Source organism: Rhinolophus sinicus, chromosome 5 (assembly GCF_057876585.1).
Source record: "Rhinolophus sinicus isolate RSI-liver-muscle chromosome 5, RSI-T2T, whole genome shotgun sequence".
NCBI lineage: Eukaryota > Metazoa > Chordata > Mammalia > Chiroptera > Rhinolophidae > Rhinolophus > Rhinolophus sinicus.
Window position 1 is genome coordinate 12,604,869 of NC_142505.1, and position 22,718 is coordinate 12,627,586.

Genomic DNA, 22,718 nt, shown 5'->3' on the forward strand with positions numbered 1-22,718 from the left:
AAAGACCGGGCCTTATTTTCAGGGAAACAGGGTAGCACAGAAAAAGTTGAAGAGCCTCGAGAATACGTATGAGGGGAGCCGTGTGGGACCACGGAAAGTTTCCACCAGGAGAAGAGATCTGAGCTCTCTCTCAGATTTATTTCATTCTCACTCCTGCACTTCCCCACCCTCACCCCTAACCTAGGCCACTGCAGTTGCCATGAGCCAAACTCTCCCACCCCCAACAATAAGCACACAAGGGCAGGGACTCTGCGTATTATCCTGGAGAAGTCTCAGAGCCTAGAAGGGGGCCTGACCAGAGAAGCTGCTCAGTAAGTATTTGCCAAATTAAAATGTGTGAACTTCCTGACAGCACGAGATCAGGCCCTTGGCACCCTCCGTCCTCACCCCTTCCCATTCTTCTCTCCCTTCTCTGGCTCCAACCACCCTGGCCCCTGAATCTCTAATTTAGGCCACTCATCTCAAGGCCTTTGCATGTACCATTCCCTCCACCTGGTCACTTCTCTTCCCGGCCCCCCATGCAGAGACTCTGCCTTGTTAACACTTGCTCAACCTTTACATCTCAGCTTAAGCATTGGGGAAGCCTTGCCTGACCTCCAGCCCAGGCCAGGTTTCCTTCTTACAGAGGCTCACACCTGCAGAAGCTGCTTTCTCATAGCCCTTGACACTGCTTTAAAATATCCAGGCATTTTTGTGGTTATATGACAGCTGTCACTTTTTCCCACACTGCTGTCAACCCCAACGAGTCAGGGATTGTGTGTATTTTGCCAGTAATGTACCCCAGGTTCTAGCACAGTGACTGGCACACCTGAGGAGCTGAGTAAAAATCTGTAGATTTTATACTAATAATGACAAGTTTGAAAGCATTAGGCATGGAAAGAAGATGGAAGAAAGTAAGACCCAAATTCCCAGCATGATATACAGAATAAAGGTTTAAAACCCAGTCAAGGCGGGGAGCCTCTCTTGCTGAGAAGAGGCACTAAGTACCCCGTCTGGGGCTCCTCCCTGGTGAGCTGTAACAATACTGCTTTGGATTCTAGACCATGGCCTGCTTTTCCAAATTAGTTGGCACGTGCTTCAAATACGGCCACTGCTTGAACGTGTCCTCTTGCATCTCGGTTTAGATTAAATTCATCTTCTAGAAGTGCTTAAGACTGACTCTGGTGCATTCCTCACTGCACAGGGCTTGAAAGATGGGCTTCTGAGGCCATCAGAAATACAATCTCCCACATAAATGCTTCCCTTCGAAGAATGCAGGGGAAGAAAGTCTTGCAGAATTAAAGGGCCTGGAAACACTTGCTTTGCCTAGAAGTCATGTTTTTCTCCCTAAGAATTATGCAATTGATCAGGTTGTGTTTTCTGCTTTGGCCACCAAGGAACCCAGATACAAATGTGTGGTCCAGCATCTGGAACTGTGTCATTCCCTGCAGGGTGCATTTTTTGCATTACAGTTAATTTACATTCTCTCGGTCTTATTTTTAAATTTATTTTTATTTATCTTTCTATTTTAGGGAAGAGCTTTTTGTAAGATACTATAAAGCACTTTAACATAAGCTGGGGTAAAAATGTATGTTGTTAAGTCACAAAAGGACAAATAGTACATGATTCCACTTATGTGAGGGATCTAAAGTAGTCCAATTCATAGAGACAGAAAGTCGAATGGTGGTTGCCAGAGGCTGGGGATGGGGAGAGGATGGGAAGTTACTGTTTAATGGGCACAGTTTCAGTTTGGGATGATGAAAAAGTTGTGGAGATGGATGCTGATAATGGTTGCACAACTATATGAATGTACTTAATGCCACGGAACTGTACATTTAATAATGATACAATGATAAGTTTTATGTTATGTATACTTTATAACAATTTTAAAAAGTAAAAAAAAAAAAAGTGTCTTGTGAGATTTGTCCTGGAGGTAGGTTGGATTAGAATATGTTGTGATATTTATTTTAATTAAAATGAACAAATGAAAAGTACCTGCAAAGTCACCCATGTAACGGCAGGAAGGATAATAAGTGGGGGGGGCGTGTGTGGCTTCTGTGCAGCCATTGCCAGAACATGCGGAGAAGAGACATCCAGGTGCACCCCTAAGCTGGGTGACAACCCTCTGCTCTTCCAAAGAAACTGTTAGTCAATCCACTTGATCTCTCCTATCATTTGTCCCCTGAGTACCAGCTACCAATATAATCATTTATTTAGAAAGGCAGGACTACATTACTATATATTTAGATATACAGGACAAGCCGGGCTTTGCTTCTTAGTTTTTTGGTGCGTTTTTAAAAAATATAACACGGACGATGCCGAGGTTTTGCAGCCGGTGACACTGAGCAGTGTTTTCAAATCGAATGTCCGCAAAGGCATGATGCAGTCACAGCTTTCCTGAGAGAGGAAATGAACACTCCATCCTGCTACTGTCAATACGAGCCTAAACAGTGCAAGAACGCGGAACCCCCACATGCTAAAACATTAGTGAAAAGCCAGCAAAGGGTTTGGAACTAAAGCCAGAGACAGCGCACTTTTTCCTTTTGTTTGCCCCTCATCTCAATGAATCACTGCCACCCAAGGGAACTGAGACTGGGGGTGTCTTTCCTTTTGTCTTGTGCATAACTTGAATGCACTGTCCTGGCCTAGCCTATATGTTCTTGATTCCATTTCATATCTCCCCAAGGTGGTGAAAGGATTCATGAACACAGTAGTTTGTGCAGAGTAGCTGTTATGGGCTGCCGGGCTGAATCAGCTTGCTGGGAGCAAACTCTGGACAAGCCATCCTCAATAGCAAAGCTGGTTTCCGCGGCACAAATCCGACCCTACCTCTCCAGCCATCTTAAGGGGTTAATAGACTCTTTTAAGGAAACAAGGGGAAAACCTTCAAAATCACCCATATGTTTTACTCTCCCATAGCAAAGCACTGTGTTATTCTCAGCAAAGTAGAAAGAATTTTAAAAATGAAAGATTTTGACAACGGCATTGGAGTCTGTGCTGCATTTGATGTTTAGTGCTGATGGCAGAATAAGTTCATACAGTTCTGTGAGAAAGCGATATGGTACTACGAGTATTTAAGAAGAGTCAAATATACATACACAGCCTTTGAGCCAAGAGCTCTACTAGAGATTTCCTTAAAAAAATAACCAGGAGGAAAAGGACATCGGGAGAGAGGTGTTCATGGGAGCATAGCATGTAGTTACAAAAGAAAACTGGGGAAAGAAATGCTAATGGTTAAAATCACAAAAATGGGTTAATAAACTGTGGTACAATATCATAACAGGCTATCACATAGGCATGCAACCATGACTGCTGTAGAGAAATGTGGGTAAGAATTGATGCACTGAAGTTAAACAGTAGCATATCAAAAGTAGGTCTCGCCATGATGATCGCTACGTAAAACATAGGTTTCTATGGCTGATAATATAGAGAGATGAACATCACCCCATTCAAGTGAGAAGGTCATGGGTGAGTTACTCACCACGCCTGCTTCCAGAGAAGCATTCCATAAATGTTAGGGTTGATATGGTTATCACTACCTCTTAGGTCTTGTTGCAGGGTGTCTAGGGCATTTCAGAGAAAAGCAAAATTGGGTTTTATGCCGACTAGCCCCCTTCACAACAGAAGCAGAGCCAACTGGGTCTGTCTGCATAGAAGTAAGGCCCAACTAGCATTCATCCTGAGTACAATATCCAGCCTGACGTGGACGCCCCTCCCCTTCCTCTCAAGGAAAACCGACTCATATAGTGACTGCTGTTGCTCACTAGCAGCCTCCTGGTGTCTTGGAGGGAAGAGCTCTCCTTGGCCTGTAACTGTCGCATTGGCTCCTGGCACTATGAGTAGTAACCCCAGCAAAGCCAAGGGACTTGTGGGATAGGAGAGCCTCCCAGCATATTTTACAGCGTGACTGACAGGATAGGAGCCCCTGAATAAGGTAACACACAGGGAGCCATGTTGGAAAGAAGTAGGCAGTCACTGTGGCAGGATATGGAGAAAGTGGAGGTAGCAAGCTTCCCCAGAGACTCTGCTCTCAGGCAGCTAGAAAAGTAAGTGTTGACAACTCATGGACACACACACACACACACACACACACACACACTCTCTCTCTCTCTCTCTCTCTCTTACACAATGTGGATGCAGGGCTCACTTGTAAGTGTGGGCAAGTTCTTGTGAGCCCTTCAGACCAAATTTTCAGGTTATTTGCTCTTCTACTTAAGACTTTTTTTTTCCAGGCTCCTTTGCCACATGAATATTCCACAAAGGGTAGAGCCAAGAAAAATGCTCTCCATTCAAAAAAGTGAAATACTTCAAAGAAACCATCACATACGTTTTGTAAAGATACTTCAGAACAAAAAGAAGAAACAACATTATAAACAATCGCCAGACCAAGAAATCAGACCAGAAGGAAAAAAGTTTCAAAGAAGTGACTATGAAACAGCAGAAACAGATAAAAAGTGAGATGGCAGAATTCAGGAAAGACAAAGAACACAGTGACAGAAATGAAAGTTCACATGCGTGGTGGCAAAAGGAGAAGAGACGCTGCTGAAAACCCTGTCAAGGGCACAGAGGACGGACTAGAGAAAAGACAGCAATGTGAGAAGGAGAGGGGCCAGGAGTTAGAACGAGGTGGAGGTGGAAGTCGGGTGAAGGAGGTCTACTATTTGCATAACTGGTGTCCCTGAAAAAAGAGGAACTTGAAAGCAACAGAAAATCCCTATGTAACAGTATTTTACAACAGTAGTTCTCAAGGTGGGATCCTCGGCCCAACATCATCACCTGGGAATGTACTAGAAATACACATTGTAGAGCCCCTTCCAAGACCTACTAAATCAGAAACTCAGGGTTCAGGCCTAGCAGTTTGTGTTAACAAGCTCTCTAGGTGATTCTGCTGCCATCACGTTTGAGAATCACTGTAATAGGAAAAGGTTTTCCCCAAATAAAGGAAGATCTTAATTATAGATTAAAGGACACACGCTGAGTTTAAGTACCGAATAAAACAAAACAAGACAAAAGTAAAAATGAATTCCCTGGGGAATGAGAGAACAGAAAAACGATGAGATGTGTACGGCGATAGCGTACAAATAGTAAACCTGATGTTTGTAGCGACGTCTGCTGTGCACATTTTTTAGTGCCTAGCGGCACTATAACTTAAAGTAATACACAATTAAGGTTATTAAATAATGATTTGAGTCTTACTGTCCTCACACATTCACTGAGCCATCCCAGGACACCTTTCAGAAGATGTACAAGTCTCCTCACTTGCTGCGTCCCAAGTGGTGATATTTTTCACTGCCTTGGGTCAACGCTGGGAACGAAACTATGGGAATTAAGTATCCAAATTAAATTAGTTTTGCTGTGCTACAAAAGGAAGTACAACGAACTTAGAAACTGCGTCATGCTCATAGGCAATAACGCTGTGTTGAATATTTTATAAAGTAAAGGAAATAACAATTTAACAACCGCAAAGTGAAAACAACGTAATAATAGCTACCAGTCCCCACTAGGCATTGCTCCGTGATGTACGGACCTTATCTCCTCTTTTCCTTTACGATGACCTTCCGGAGGGTTGCCTGGAGGATTCGCTTTGAGTTACTCCCAAACTCAAAAGGGCTGACTAACTTGTCCCAGATCGCATGGCAAATAAGTGGCCAATCCAGGATTCAAACTCAGGTCTGATGCGACCGCATGACTCAATGAATGACTGACTGCAGGATGGAAAAGAACCTCAAGGGACCAACCCCTTCCTCTGGGAGGTGCTGCCAACAGATGAAATTCGAGGCTTCCCATGAACAGAAGGCTCCAGTGCAGAGAGGACCACCTCCTTTTGGCATATTTTAGGTCCCATCTCTCCACGCATGCACTGCTGTGCTAGGGAAAGCATGAATTGTGGGACAGGGATGGCTGAGAGGAGCCCGTGGGGTCCCTGAGCAGGACTCACTGGGAGTCCCCAAGGCACCTGGTGCCTCCGCTCATTGGTCAGCGTCTTCCTCCTCGCTAGTGACCATGGAATCTGCCTGAATGAACACATACAGCTGTTCGTAGCAGTTTCATTCCACTCAAGGGCTCTGCGGTGTTATACTTTTCTATGTTCTTGTTTTGAACTTCAGTCCCTTTGAAAGATCAGCTGCAATAGCCCCAAAATGCAATCCCAGTAACAAGCCTGTTGGGATGAGTCAGGCTAAAGGGAAATTGCCCAACTCTAGGCAACCTGCGTCATAGGACTTTGTTTAGTCTTCTCTCAACTCCTCACTGAGGCTCTTTCTCTGCATCCAGAGCTCACCAGACTCCAGCAGTTAAGGAGGCAGGCATGAGGGTGTGAGGGGGCCCCTGTGCTCCACAAGCTCCTCGTGAGGGCCCCCAGGGAAGCCGGCAATCCTATGGTCATAGCATCAGCAGCAGCAGTAATAACAGTCAGGCACGGAAGCAGGTTACCTCAATTTAATTCGCAAAACAAACCCAAGAGGTGGGCATTATTATCCCTACCCTTTGCGTAGTGAGTGGTAGATTTAGACTCAGTTATGTAATTCCAGAGTCTGTGCTATTTCCAACACACCACACAGACGGACTGATTTGAGTAAGATACACAACCCACTTAATTGCATGATGTGCTATATTTTGTCAGCCAATCCAATCCCATCTATTGAACCGAAGCTGTTTAATGAAAACGAGTCTATTTAACCTAAGTTATTTAACTTCTTCATGCCTAGGTTCCCCTATATGCAAAATGGGGAAAAAACAACAGTACCTACTTCATAGTGTCATCATGAATATGAAAAGAGTTAATATTTATAATACTGCTAGAGCATGGCCTGGCACATAGTGTTATGTAAGTACTTGTTACATAAAATTCTCTCTAAATAAAGCTTGCCCTCACGGCAGCTGGGACAATGGCCATATTCATTGAGGAAAGAAAAAACATGAGCTCAGAGAACCTGGGGTGGGGAAGGCTGACAACAAAGAAGGTTCTCACTGCCCCTCAGGGCGTCAAGAAGGCCAGCGCAGGCCTCCAGCTGGAAGCCAAAGGTCTAACGTCAACAGGTACTGAACTGAGAAGTGAGCCCATCCTCTCTATCAGGAAAACTGAGAGTGAAACTGGGAAATGTAGCATGAACACTGTCACGAGGGAACTGAGTCACGAGGTATGTGCGGTGGTGGCAAAGGAAGGTCCCCACTGCCCTCACTATTATATATTCATGTTGAGTTACATCCTAGGCAACAGAATAAATGCCCAGGCAGGTTCTGGAAGCACTGCCAGTTATCCCCAAAGACCACAGATGCTCTCTCTCTCCAAAGAGCCAGAGGCGGCTTGCTGCCCCAGCTTCATGCTTCCTCCCTGGACATCCTGGTAGCACCTGCACCCTAATTTCCTCATCTTCTCAGGGCGTTACAAGCTCTGGTGCACCCCACCTAGAGAACCATGGACAACTACAGTCTTACTGGCTTCTGAGGAGGTGTAAGACCTAGTTTAAGACCCAAGAAACCGAAACTCTTACTGTTGATCAGTTGGGTCACACTTGGTCAGGTGGGCACCTACCCAGAGCAAGCCCATCCCAGGCAGCCCCTCCCTGCCAGCACCAAGCCAGCTCTGCACAAGGACCAGGCTGCTGAGCTCAACACACACGACCCGGGGCGGGGGTGGGGGGTGCAGACAGATGAAAGGGTTCTGCCCTGCCCCATGCCCATCTCTGGAGATGCAGTGCCCAAGAAAAATATCCTTCTGTCTCCCAGTCAACAGGGCTGCAGATGAGAAGGGGGGCACTTGCTGGCAGAGTATTTATCATACTACACATCGTCCCTCACTCCGGGCCCCCAGTCCCGAACGCACTGCCACACTGCCCATCACCCGATCAGGAGCTGCCCCCATTGCGGGATCCTGGCTTTCAGGGACTCAACAATGGTGGCTGAGCCTTCATTGGGCTCAGCAAGTGTGTGAACTTGGGTGAATGCCTCAAGCCTCCTGACGTCAATCTCCTCACTTACAAGATGGGAAACAAGACTGCTCTGCCTGTGTGTCAATTTCCTCACTTAGAAGATGGGAAACAAGACTGCCCTGCCTGTGTTGCAGAGTCACCTGAGAGAAAGTCATGCATTTTCACTTTCACTTGCCCTAGAAACCGTTCACTTCCCTAAACAAAAAGGCCAAGTTAAAAGCTCTGGTGCTGCTGAAAAGCAGAAACCACGCAGCGCTCATGGACAGCACACAGAGCCCAAGAAGGCATTTTCAGGACCCTAAGGAGTGGCAGAGAATGCTGGGTGAGCTCAGGGTTCATGGACCTGGGCAGATGCCAGCTAGCAGCAGAGGTGGCTGGACCTTCAGCGTCACTCTTGTCAAAACGCTGTCTCAAACAAACAAGCAAAACTCCCCGACACACACAACAGTTTAGTGGTTACCATGGGGTAAGGGGGAAGGGTGATAGAAGAGGGTAAACGGGGTCAAATATATGGTGACGGAAGGAGAACTGACTCTGGGTGGTGAGCACACAATGCAATATACAGATGATGTATTATAGAATGGTATCCTTGAAACTTATGTAATGTTACTAACCAATGTCACCCAATAAATTTAATAAAAAATAAAAAAGTGACACTGTCTCTAAACTATAAAATCTGAGCAACTGCAGAAGGACTGCATTTTCATCATTGTTACAACGACCCTGGATTCATGAAACACTCATTCTTGTGCAGGGAAGGATCAAAGAGAAAGTGTGGCCAGACCAAGAACCAAAAAGATGAATGGTGACAGACGGGGATTGGGACAGTGACGCCTGTCCAAACTCCCGGCTAGGCTTTCACCACTTCCTGGGTGGGGAGGGATTAGACGTTAGCATCAGAACTCAAATGCACCTGGTTCTGTATTTGCTAAATGATGCTATTGTGAATGATAGTTATTGTATCCGGTTGGACCCATGGCATGGCTCCAGTCATTCTCAAGTCTTTTGTTTCTGTATCATCAAGTTAAAGAGAACCTCCAGCTAATGTGAAAAGTGGGATCTATCTGGGGCTTCCGGCTGACACTTGCCGCGCAGACACTGGCCCAAGCAGAGGAGCTGTTTCTCTTAGTAAAAGGCAATTTTACAAGGTCTGTTAGCTCCGGATGTGACTCCTCCACTGAGACAGTTGAAAACAGTGAAGCGCTATGGAGAGGAAAACCATTATTATAACGGGGGTGATCTTTTGTAAGGCCTCTTCATGTCCTTGGAATAATGAGGCTGGTGACAGGAGGCAAACCACAGAGGTGGGCATGTCCCCCTTCCAGAAAGTCACCAAACATCTGATGTGCAGGTGCTTTTTGCATCTTTGGTGTGTTGTTTTTTTTTGTTTTTGTTTTTTCCCCAAATGATGACAAGCTGTTTGACTGCTGGGTCTATTTTAAAGGACATTTTCGATTGGTTTTTCTCTCTTAACGCAAACATATCATCAATTAGGGACTAAATGAGATACGTTCTCTATGACAGCAGTTGGTTTTCTATTTGGTAGCCTCTTTTATTTCAGTATTTGGCCAAAAGATAAAACTTCCTTTTTAATTTTTCCCTATAAAGCCTTAAAGCTCTTTGTGGCATACCCAGTACAGAAGCTTCTTATATTTCCCGGAGTTATTTTCATCTTAATATCACTAAGACATACCAAACACTGGTATAGTCGGTGGGTATGTACTTGGTTAATTATATGCTAAAAGGTTGATGCTGGGAAATGCCTAATGGCCTTAAGATTGAGTACAACAATGTAAATACCAGTCTAACATGGTAAAAAAAAAAAATCTGACACTTTTTCCTACCATGTCAGTGAGCAAAATTGATGATGCTGATGACATCTGCCAAACTGGTCCCTGTCAAAGGAAAATGGTGCTTAAAAAACCCATTTCTTAAGCTCCCTCATTGGTCCAAGGTCAGAAAGCACGGCCCCCTCAGTGGGGTTCCTTGGCCCACGGGTCTGCAGTTAATTAACAGGAAAGGTGCTACGAGCCTGTGTGATGTTTTGTCAGCTATTAAAAATCCCCAGATAGTCCACACTGGGCACCGTGGAAGATGCTGGGGGCATGGACTGTGAGGCCACCATCCCTTGTCCTCCTTCCGAGGTTCACTCCTGCTATGGCTGCACAGAAAGTGCATGTGTGTAGTTAAATGTCTGTGGAAACACAATGCTTTCCAAAGGAAAAGAACTCTCCACTATCTTGATACCGTTTAGGAGCCAATTTCAAGACACCGCATTTAAGTGCGGAAGAAGTCACACTATCCCCTTCTTAGTCCCATATCATGATGGTCACCTGCCTCTTCACCATTTTGGTCTAAACGTTCTATCCATTTGCATAATCGCTCCTGTATCAGGGATGGCTCTTTAGGTTCTGTTTTAAGCAGTAGAATTGAACTCTGGATGACTTCGGTGAAAAGGTAATGTAATGGAAAAATCTAGTTGCTTAATGAATTGAGGGAAAACCTGAATATTCAAGACATGAGGTGGCAGGCTCGGCGGTCTTGGTAACAGGAACATTACCCACGGTCGTCTCGTCACCTGTCTCAGGATGACTCAGCTCTAACTGTCCTCCATTGATGTGCCGTTCCCCCCAAGATTCAAATTCCCACAGAGAATCAGGTTGGCATGGTTTGGGTCACGGGCCCACCTACTGACTGGGGTGGTCCGTCCTCCGGTTTTCCAATCTCCTAAATTTTCTTTTCTGCTTTGTCCAAGTCAACACCTTCTTTTGCAACCTGAATTTCCCCTAGTGCCACCCACCTATGGGAAAACACACACATAAGGTAATCTTACAAACAATTCCAGTGTTACTTTGTGCCTCTGCCTGGACAAAGCAATGTGTCTCCAAGGTCTTCCTAGGGAAGTCTCGTGGGAAGTCACTGATGGTGTTTTCCCCTTTCCAGCTCTTGCTAACGTCCAGTTGTAGAGAAACCACTGGATTAGGAGTTTTTGCTGCCAGGCCCTGCTGTCCTGTGCAAATACCAAATCACTACCCAGCTTCCCTGACTGCTACCAGGGCTAATAATCCTCCCTGTACTTGAACTTCTGTCCTCACAGGAGAATGCCCCTCTCTCAGGTCTATATCACACACTGTCCCCTAGGCTGCAGAGCAACACTGCTGGGTCGCATGTTCCGTGGTGAAAACAGTTTCTTTAGTTTCTACCTGTGTCCCCTTTCTGTCCAGGGCCAGGAGAGAGAACACAGACAATGGGTCTCCCATTTCACTTCTCTCCTCTCCACCTCCCAGCTCCAGTTATCCTACGTTCTATGAAGGATCCTATATTAGTCTAGGCTCGCCAGAGAAACAGAACCAATAGATTCTTTCTTCCCTCCCTCCCTCCCACCCTCCTTCCCTCTCTCCTTTCCTGTCTTCCTTCCTTCCTTCCTTCCTGTCTTCCTTCCTTCCTTCCTCCCTTCCTTCCTTCCTCCCTTCCTGCCTAGAGATACTTATTTTAAGGAATTGGTTCACAGAACGGAAGCGGCTGATAAGTCAAACATCTCCATGGAAGGCTGGCAGGCTGGAGACCCAGGGAAGAACTGATACTCACGCTTGAGTTCAAATGCAGTCTGATGGCAGTCTTCTCTTTTCCTTGGGGAAATCAGTCTTTTTTCTCTTAAAGCCTTCAATTGATTGGATGGGGCTCACCCACATTATGGAGGGTAATTGCTTTAATCAAAGTCTACTCATTTACATGTTAATTTTATCTAAAAAATATCTTCACAGCAGTATCTACAGAGACTAGTCTTTGACTAAGTATGTGTACAGGTAGCACAGCCTAGCCAAGCTGATACGTAAAATTAACCATCATGGCCCCTCACGCTATCAAACTCGCCTTAAGAAAAACCTATGTGACAGCCTAAAAGCGTGCCCTAAATGCTCAGACACGGTGAATACTGCAGATTTCCTCCAGAGCCTATTACACTTCGTACGTCTTCTTTGTTTAACCTATTAAAAGATGTGTCAAGGGGCCATTGTTTGATCAAAATCTCTCCAAGATTGAATTCATGCCCCTAATGTGTAATGACACCCAACGTCACAGTCTATACTTTCCCTGAAAACGGAGACTTCTAGGGATTCAGGCAGTCAATGCTGACAGCACCCACTCACCCCCTGCGGTCCAGACAGGGTGTCAGAGCTGAAGGGCCTCAGGTAAGAAGCACTGTGAGGAGCTCAGGGTGTCAGGGGGACAGGGTGCCAATGTTTGATGTGGTGGCATGGACTGTGAGGTCGCCGTCCCTTGTCCTCCTTCCCTGAGGTTCACTCCTGCTAGGGCTGCACAGAAAGGGCACGTGTGTGGTTAAATGCCTGTGGACACACAATGCTTTCCACAGGAAAAGAACTCGCCACTGTCCTTTTAATACTGTTTAGGTGCATAGGCTGTTCACTGCTCTACACACTTAAAAATAGGGTCCAGGTGGCCGGCTGAGACAGGAGGCTGCTGGGCAGCTGAAGGCAAGGGGCCCCGAAGCCCAGGCTGCATCCCTGGGGAGCCTGAACTTGGGACTCACAAGGTGACCTTGGCTAGCCACATAGTTAGTCCAAGTTTCAGACCTCCCTGGCTCAAAAACGGAGCTCATCGCTTGCCCCTTGCAGACTTCTCATAAGGATTCGATGACATAACTCATCTGAAAAGGCAAATTCAACTTCATGTCCATAGCAGGCACTCCTGATATATTCATTTGCTATTTGATAGTAAAGAACCGGGGAACAGAAAAGGGATGCTTAGCTTTCACTGGGGACAATCTGCATTTTAAAGATTTCCCATTTGCCCCCTGGTTCAGGTCACTCTGATGAAGGTTAGATGAAGTATAGAAGTCATAGTCTCTATGGCGATTTCCTACAGACAGGTTGGTATCTATAACTAACTGGGACTTCAAAATACAAGTACCCTTCGATGGCCCCATTTTCCTAGGAAACTAGGTGCAAAGCAGGGGGGTGGGGTGGAGGGTAGAGGGACTGTTGAGGGGAGAGCAACACTGGGTGATGCGGGAGGGGATTTTGGAATGAAGAGGAAAGAAGGAGCAAGTCCTAGACGTATTTCTGTTTATTTATATCTGGTCATGAAAGCACACGTGCAAAATGTGGAAAACTTGAAAAGTAAATAGAAAATAGAGAGGTAGGAGAACCATTACCCATAAGCCTATCCCCCAAAGAACAATTACTACTAACAGCGTTGACTGTGTATTTGCTTCCAGTCTTTTTTTGTTTTCTTGATTACATGGTGATTATGTACTACCTGTGCATTCTGCGTCGTAGTTTTTAATCTAACATTCTAATATAAAAATTCACCAATGTTAATACAATACACAATTATGTTAAAGGCATCATCATAGTATGTCAAGTTGAATGTGCCCTAATTTACTTCCACTGTTCTACTGTTGTGCATTTAAATTATTTCAGTTTTTTTAATATTACAAATAATACACCTCATTTTTGTACAGCATGTGAAAAATAATCTGTTGTCTCTTTAGACAGGTTTTCAAAAATGAAATTACTGGGTAAAAGGGTTTTGACATACTGAAGGCTCCTGATACGTGTTGGTAAAAGGTTATGCCCATTAGACATCACCAGCAACGAATGAGAGTGCCTTTTTCAATCTACCCTCGTCAACACTGAGTAGAATGATGAAAACAAAATCACTAATGAGGAAAAAATAGCTACCTGAAGCATTAACTCTGTTTCCCTGCTTTCTATTGAGGTTCAATATTTCCCCATATATTTGCTAACCTGTGAATGTCCTCATCCCATAGTAATAATTTTTTAATGTTATATCTTTTTAGGGATATTGCACACCCATTGGGTATCTCTAAAACATACTGTGGAGTTGATATAAAAAGGGCAGTATGCTAATTTATGAGTCATGTGGGCTGTGTGAATACCGAGAGATAAGTGGTCAGAGATCCAAGATTCCAAGTCCAAGTGAAAAGAAACGAAGGCTTAAGTCATCTCAGAAAAACCAAAGCAACTGCCACAGGCATTAATGAGGAGATGTGTTTTTATTTCAAGTTCCAAGCATAATTTTTTTTTCTCTCATTCCCTGAAAACAATCTCCCAAATTGGTCTGTGTTAAAGGTAATAGCACAAAATGACAAAAATCAGAAAGAACCATTTTTATAATGAAGCAAAGAACTAGGAAGCCAATTTGTTCCCAAGAAAAGTAGGAACAGCTTCTTGAATCAATTCAACTCCAAGTGATAATGTCTGGTATGAACAGGCTGGGCTCACTCTGAAACCTGTGTTTTCTGCAGAAGACCTTCAAATGTAACTACTATATGTAGTTACTTACAATGCTTCAATAAACCTGTACAATAAATTGTCATGAAGGTAAATTTATAGATAATAAAAAATGACGAAGGGAATGATTCAGTGGTATCCCATTGGCTAGTAACTTCTAAAATAAGTAATCTATCATTCACTCTATAATAAATTCATCTGTTTGTTAATGCCCCAAGGTTAAAAATTTTAAACACTGACAACAGAAATACTTTGTAACGCAAAACGTATGGAACAAAAGAACTGGTGAAGAACTAACCATCTGATCATAATTACAGCAATGACCGTTAAAAGGGAACTTTCATTTCAAATTAAAATGCTCTTACCATAATAAATAACTCAACAAAACACTAAGACACGTAGGCTCTTTTTCATTGCGATGAAAAAGAAGAAAGCTGCAGTTACCAATAACACCATTTTTACAGTGACTAGACACCACCTGGGTCCCACATTTCTAACAGGAGTCCCGCATTTAGAACTACACGATGGACGGGCCTAGGTGCTTGGCACAATTATTTACTTCTAATGCAGTTCGTTAATATTTTTTGCATGAATGTCTACCCTCAACTCCTAGGAGCTTAGGACCCGCACTGTGAGTTCTTCAACTACCAGGCACTTCTAGCCGACCCCTCTATTTTCTTCCCATTCATCGACAGCTTCCTTCTCTCTTTGCTTCCTTCACTATCTGGATTAGAGTCTATCATGTTAGTTCCTATATTTTTAATATCTTTGACTCCATGACCCTCTGACCTGTCTTAAACCCCCTGAAAAAACCCCAACCCAGGAAGAAACAGACTATCTACTTTCCTCACGTCTGCATATGGGCTGTTGGCTGTGGTGGGAACAAAATGGGAATATCGGCAGCACACAAATTGGTGATTAGTTACCAGAACCCAGTTCGAAATCCTGGATTTCCAAGTCTGTAATGTCAACTCTAATCTTTTCCAACATCCAACTCTCCTGTTGTTAGCACTTGACCGTACCCCAACTTTACTGAGACAGGGCAGGCATGAGATGAACCTTCCTGACTCTCACCCCAAGCATGCGCTCGCCTACAGTTAAAGTCTCCTCCTTCCTTTGTTGCCATAGAGCTTTTCCTCCTCCTACCAAGCTGCTGTGTGGAGACTCGGATGGGTGCCCTGCTCTAAAAGTTATACTCAGAACGAGGCCAGCACCCCGCCCTGGGCAACGGCGCTCAACAAACCACTTGTGCTTCAGGTGGGGTCTCTGGGCTGCTTTGTTCTTTACAGCCACAGATTGCTTCCCTGGCGACCCCAAGGGAGCTTAGTAGCTGTCCCCGTTAACTGGTGTTAAAGGCCATAGTGAACAACAAGGCAGGAGGCAGGAGCTCCTGAGTGCGTGTCCTCAGGACCAGCCACTGTCCGTCTTGCTCACTGTAACAGGTGTTATTGGGAGGATGCAACGAATACAAACGTGCTGTGCAGAGGCGAGGAGCAGCCACGATTTAGGATCCCAAGGAACACATACAAGACACTGGCTTACCAAACGAATCAGTTTCCAAATACTCAACCAACAAAGAAATGCTCTGTAGTCACCGAGGGAGAACATCCACGTGGCTCTCTGTGAAACTCCCCACTGGCCATTTCCATCTCATGGAATCACCCCCCCCTTCACATTACTAATTCTTTTTTTTTAATCTTTTGCTATCTGCTTTTATTTTGTGTCCTCTGTGGAGCTTTCTCCAAACTCTAGAGCTAGTGGCTCCTTACTCTATGTCCCCACAGCGGATGGGAGAATTGGTCAGGCAAGTATCACCATATACTGGGATCAACACTCATGCATCCTGTCACCCTCCTAAGCAATCCATCATGTTTCCTGCATCCAGCATAATTCCTAATAACCCAACACATACTTGTAGAATGAATGAATGAAAACATGAGACGAGATGAGAATGGCGCCCTCTCATCCTCTCTGGGACGCTCCTGAAGTCTCCTTAACAGCACTGCACCTTGGTAGTCACTGCGGTCAGTGCTCTGTGCTGATCAATCACGGCTGGTCCTACCTGCTCAAGGAAGGTGGGTGCCCCCCCGCTGAGACCTCGGCACATACGAGGCCACTCACCTGGCTTGCTGGCAGACACAGCAGACCCAGACCTTCTCGTGCTTCTGGTAGGTGCAGCAGCTCTTGCAGACGTTGAACAGACAGTCCCCACACCGACGCTTGCTGTTGACCAGGAAGGTGAAGGGCGAGCAGCAGCGCATGCAACAGTGCTCCACGAACTTCTGGTGCTTCGACAGGATGCTGCACTTGCTGCCTTCCTCATCCAGCTTCTGCTTCAACTCGCTGGGGAAGGGTGAGGAGAAGGAAAGAGCAGACCAGGTCAGGGGTTGTCCTCAGAACATTCCTCCCCCAGCCCTTCCACAGGCCAAGCCTTCCTGTACAGGGAAACTCAGAAAGATCAATTGCTTGATACACTATCCAGAGAGGAACCCCAAGGGTGGATTAATTTTGTGTACTTACATATGCCGTATTTTCTGTGAGAAAGCATGAAAACCTTACTACTACTTGTATTTTAGACACCAGCTTGAGATACATATTATTATAAAACTAAGCACATCCTCAAAAAAGAAAAACTTTACCTTAATTAACACCTTTTAAAGGAAGAGGAGATGTGTTATTATGTTATTATGTTAAAACATTAATCCTCACAACAGCCCTGCTGGGAGTATGATCAATGCTGTCCTGGCCTCTATTTAACTTAACATCCCTGGAAATGGAAGCACCCAGGGACTTTAAAAGCTTTCAAATCAATGTGAGTCAACAAAGGTTCTCTGGGTAATAGGCAAATCCCAGGCACTGGAGATTCCGAGTTGGATAAAAGACAACCCCTGTCTTCCAAAGAGCTCTTGGTCACACTGGGCACACAGCCAGCCATATTAATGCAAAACATGACATTTACATGCACTTCCGTCTGTCTACACTCAGTGAGAAGGAAGAGAGGTTCTGAGAGGCCAGGGTACACCCCAAGCAGACTAGGAAAAAAGTGACTGGAACTAACCGAGTTACTCTGACTAGGCAAGTTTGTGTTGTTTTTCCTTGCTACAAAAATGGACGCCCGTGCAACTCATCCTAGAAAAATCTATGGTGTATGTGACAAATATTTTCTCCTATTTTGCACTTGTCTTTTCAACACTGCTTATGGTGCCTTTCATCATTTAGAAGTGTTTAAGTTTTCTGTAGTTAAATCTGGCAGTCTTTTCTTTCATGGCTTCTGAGTTTTACGTCTTGCTGAGGAAGACCCATGGTACCCTACAGAATTACTAGCTGGCCTGATGTAGTCTCCCCTTTTAATACTGGATTCAGCCTCCTGAGACTGAGAATAACATGGTGACCTAACTTAGAATGGGTAGTGAGAGACGTCTTCTCTGGGGAGGTGACATTTAAGTTGAGACTATAGGTTGAGAAGGGGCTAATACAATAGAAAAAAACAGCGTAACAGGCAGAGGAGAAGAGCTTAATGTTGGGGGAAGGGGAAGGGAGAGAAGCAGAAAATGTAGGTCAAGGAAAGTAGTTTGGATTTTATTCTAAATGCAATAGGAAGTTATTGAGCAGGAAAAGAGCAGGGTCCAATTTCCATTGTAATATCACCCGCTGTCACATTAAGACTGACTTCCAGAGGGCTGTGCGTGGAAGCGTGGAGAGCACTGCAGGGATCTGGGTAAAAATGGCTGAGGTTTGGACTAGGGGAGGGGCAGAGGAGATGGAGAGAAGTGGACTGATGCTGGCACACCTGCTGAAGGATTTGATAGGAGGGCTGAGGGAAAGAGCGAGCCCAGAACCATTCTCAGGTTTCTGGGTTGTGCAGGGAGTGAAGCCATTTATGGAAAGAGGGAAGACGAGGGTGGGTAGGGGCATGTCTTAGTGAAACCTGTGAGACCTCTGAAGAGATCTGCCAAGTGAACCTCTGGCCATGTGCTTGAGCAGCTCGGAGGAGGCATCTGAGCCAGCTGTGTTCATTTGGGAGTCCTCTTCATAAACATCTTTCAAGATACAAGAAGGGATGAGCCACCCTAGGGGAGAGAGTGCAGCAAGGGGAAAGACAGAGAGCCTCAGAACAAGCCAGGAAACCCCCAAATATTTAAACTCTGGCAGAAAGATGGAAGAGACAGACAGAGAAACACCAAAGAGGATGTTGCAAGGATAGACAGGCTGACTGATCTGACCTGAGGGCAGAGAAGAGTCCATTGGATTCGGCAACATGGAGGTCACCTGACAAAAGGAATTTCACTGGCAGAGTATGGCAGGAGCCATGTTGTAGACTGAAGAGTACAGGAGAAGTAGTGGATCAATCATGGAACACTTCTGCCAGCAATGTTATGAATGCGCTCAAGAGCAAGGCTCCAAAGGGTGAATCCAATGTGCGGGGTAATAAGAGTCATGATAATTTAAAAGTGTGATTTGCTTTTAAAATGTCACAGGTAATATCACTCTTGCACTGTGTAATTTCAGGCAGAATCATTTTGTTGCCCCCTGATGGTGTTACCAAAATTCATTCACGGCTAATAGAGTTCAGGGTACCACAGTACCACAGTAAAGAGAATAAACACTTAAATATTTCCCATGGATGGTAGAGTTAATAGACACACACGAAACGTACTGTGTGGTTGGTTACCAGCTCTGCAATGGAGGAGCCCATCTGAAACCAGAACATTTGATGGGCCTTGTAGCCCTGTAAGCGACAGCATCTAGCCTGTCCTGCACATCACCTGGGCATTGTCTGAAGGTGTTGTGGGAGCCTCCTCAACCTGAATTTCTGCAGGCAGCTTAGTGAACAACGGATGCTGGAAAGAGGGTGATGGGCACTGGCTGTGCTCCTGAGTGACTCGGCTCTTCTAAGCCTCAGTTTCTTTTCCTGGCAAAGAGGGCTATCAGCAGCATCCTGAAATGTTTGTTGCAGAAGTAAATGAGAAAATGTACCTGAGTTGACCAGCAGGTGCCTAAAAAGTAAAAGTCATTCCACAGACATCTGGTATTATTTCAGTTCAAACCAGCTAAGCTTCTGCTTTACAGCAGGTGCTCAGAAAAGGCTCCCAACTCCCCACTGGACCTTCTGGACAATTTGGCCAAAAGTCATTTGTCAGGATTCATGTAACCAAAATCAGATCAGTCAACTAGGTAATTTGATTCAAAGGATGGTTTCAACAATAGTTAGTATCTCCAATTACTTTTTAAAAGAACTAGTGACTTCTTTTTATTCCCAGGGGGTGAGGGTTGAGATGGTTAAAATCCTTTCTGTCTGAAACACTTTTGCTAGTTACCATCTCTATATAAAAAGAATAATGAGATCGAAAATTTTGAGGTCACTGACAGAGAGCTGTAGTTTATACTTAACATATTCAACCTATAATCTATGAAGGAATTTACAATCATAATTCAGAAAAAAGCGTTGCAAGATGAGAGCACATTTACATAAATCACTTCTATGTAACCCACTGAAATAAGCAAAAAGAATGGAAATAGATAGTAAGCTCCATGTTTAATAAAATGAAGGAATTCCCACAATCCACCTCTGCCAAAGCAGACAATGGAAGTTGTTTTGTGACATTTGGACATCTGGAGGGGAGATAGTGAAATCAGACACAGAGGCATCCTGCCGTTGAGCAGATGGAGAGCTCCCTCAAAACAAACAAGGGTACCCTAGCGGCATTACAATTCTTTCCTTGAAAAGAAGAGGACTGAGGGAATGAATGGCCAGGTCACATGAGAAGCTGACACCTATGAATGACCCTGCAGATTCATATCAATGTCACAGTATATCAGAGCTTCCTAACAAACCCAGGCTTTCACCTGGAGCATTCGAAAAAAGAAAACCAAAGGCCATCCAGCCTACAGGAGGGACACACCTCCACAGGTAGGCTCATCAGGTCAGGTGGGAAAACATCTGGAGGAGACATCCCCACCAGAAGTTGCTACTGTGCCAGGTCACTCACTTTCCCTGTCCTCCAAACAGCCCCAGCTCTCTCTGCTCTCCGAACCTTGTGATAGCTTGGGGCCCCTCCTGGGGTTTCACAGAGCAATATGACAATCACTATCTTCACAACTTTTCTGCACAGCTCTGGAAAATAGGGAGGTCAGTTACATTTCCCAAATCCTCAAATCAGCTACAACACACGCAACAAACAGACCTCCATTTAACAGCTATCAATGACCTCACTTGGGCAGTAGCTATGTTTGCCCAATTCTTCCCTGTGTCCACTTGGACGTAGACCACATCATGCTTAGAGAAAGGAAAACTGTCCCCTAAATCTTTATGAATCATCAAATTGAAAATGCAGAAAATGTCACAAAAAACCACGAGCCACTGATACACCTATGACAGGCACCCTGTTATTCTGCAAAAATCGGCACATGCTAAATCAACACGTCATCATTTTTATAAAGGAGAAATAACAGCACCTCGTATATGAAACAACTGCCATAGTCCCCTTCCCCAGACACCAATTGTTAGAACTAAGCCTCTTTCTCACTTTTCCATGGTCTCCTCTGTGTAGCACAGGGGCCTGGAAGCCTGGAAACTACATTTCCCAGATCCCCTTGCCTCTTTGCCTGCTGGTGTTGGTTAGGCTCTGCCAATAGGAGGCATTTGTGTGAGACTGGAAGATGGAAGGGAGACGCCATTTTTCTGCTTTGTGTTCCAGTAGAGGCAGGTACTGTGGGTGAATGTGGCCTCCTGGGTTCCTTCCTGTCAGTGGGGGTTCCTTCAGTAGCAATGGGGGCAACAGCAGTGTCTCCATCAAATGCAGGTTTCTAGCCCCAATGGCAGAAGCAGCTGCTTCTCTGGATAATATCATGTTCTTCCTGTTGCTCTCCCAGCTCTTCCAGTACTGTTGTAATCAATTCCCAAAATTAAAATCCTCTGTATGAAATATTTAGAGGGTTTCTGTTTTGATGGGACCCCACCAGACACATCATCAGCGGGTAGAAGTCACATACTGTCATATCCAAAGATTTTGTGAAATCCCTATTCTATATGACCTCCTTGACATCTGCACTTCCAAGTGCTCTGTTCTCTCACTCTCAGTGACCCTGAGCTCCCTGGTTTTCTCTCCAGATCAAGTCATGTTTCATCACACGCTTCCCTGAATTTATTCCTTAATCCTCTTCTTGTTCTGCATTCCCCTGTTGAGGAATTTAACCCCTCTGTGCATCATAAATTACTGTATACGTGCCAGTGGTTCTCATTCTTAGGTCTTCCTTATTCTCCCAAGTCTCAGATTGGGGTTTGGGACTGCCAACATCTTTCCCAGGCCACTATCTTAGTGGGTCTGAACTCAAAATGTCTAAAACTATGGTTGTTGTTTTCCTCCCAGATCTTCCCCGAGTGTAACTTCTGTCCGGAGGCCCCTCTGGAAACCTAAGAGGCATTCTCAGCTCTTCCCCTTTTCTAACTTCTGCTTTAAATCTTGCACCAAATCCTATCCATTTTAGCACTTCAATATCCCTTAAACACGGCTCCTCTGCTCTTGCTCTGCCGTGGCCTTAGCCCAGGCCCTACAATGCTGCAAGACTCTCCTCCGAGCCACCTGCCACATAAATGCAGAGTGATCGGCCTCACTCCAACTGCATTCCTCCACTACTCGCAAGGTTTGATGATGACTTCTGAACTGTATGGCGCTCTCTTGAGCTGTAAAGACCATTCATATTCCTATGCTTGCTTCTTTTACATGCTGTGTCCTTCCTCCTTTCCTTTCTGGCAGATTTCTCCTTTTTCCTTCCAGACCCACCTCAAATGTCACCTTCTCTACCAAGTTTCCTGTTCTGCCAGGCACAGTTAGTACTTTGCACCTAACTCTACGATGGTACTTACCCTACTGAATTTTAATCATGTGTTGATGTGCCATCTCCAGGACAGTAAATTCCTTAGAGAGGCAAACAATGATGGCCTCCATTCTCCTTCGTACAGAAGGACTGACCTGGATTGCGTGGCTGGGTGTGTATTCTTTCTGCCCAAACAAGCTTGGCCAATGGGTGAGGGATTACAATGAAACATGAGCACGGGCCAGAAGAAAATAAAACTTCCTAACAATTAATTGCTTAGGCTTCTAACATTATAGAAAACACACAGGTAAAGCAACCAAACATTTGGCCAACTCTCACTTTGCATCTGTGAATTTTGAGTAAAGCGAGACTTCCTGCCTTCTGCTGCTTATAATTTACCTGAAATAAAGCACCATAGGAAAGTTAAAATAAGAATTCAAATCTATATAACGAGAAAACCTGGAAAAGGAGCAGGACTCTTCTTTTGCATTTCTGAATAAGAGATAAATATAACATTTCAGAATTTGAAAGGTTCTTAGTCATCATGTAAATACTATTAATAATATATGCAAATACAAATTCCTTGAGTCCAAGCCTGTGGCTGAGCAGACAGTACTTCCAAAGCCAGTCAAAGCCTGTAGCCCTTGGCATCCACGGAAACAGACGTTTTTGCCCAGAGAATTGTCGTCCTGTTGTTGGGCTCACAGAGCTAGAT

General features: G+C 44.8%; 1 protein-coding gene across 4 annotated transcripts in view; it reads right to left on the reverse strand.

Annotated features, from left to right (window-relative positions):
• The window catches only part of MYRIP (myosin VIIA and Rab interacting protein), a 224,954-nt gene that overhangs the window by 103,267 nt on the left and 98,969 nt on the right, over positions 1-22,718 (reverse strand). For all 4 annotated transcript variants that reach the window (XM_019727577.3, XM_019727578.3, XM_019727576.3 and 1 more), the window contains exon 3: positions 16,307-16,528. In XM_019727577.3, coding sequence (XP_019583136.3) covers positions 16,307-16,528 — 222 coding nt within the window. The remainder of the gene's footprint in view (positions 1-16,306; positions 16,529-22,718) is intronic.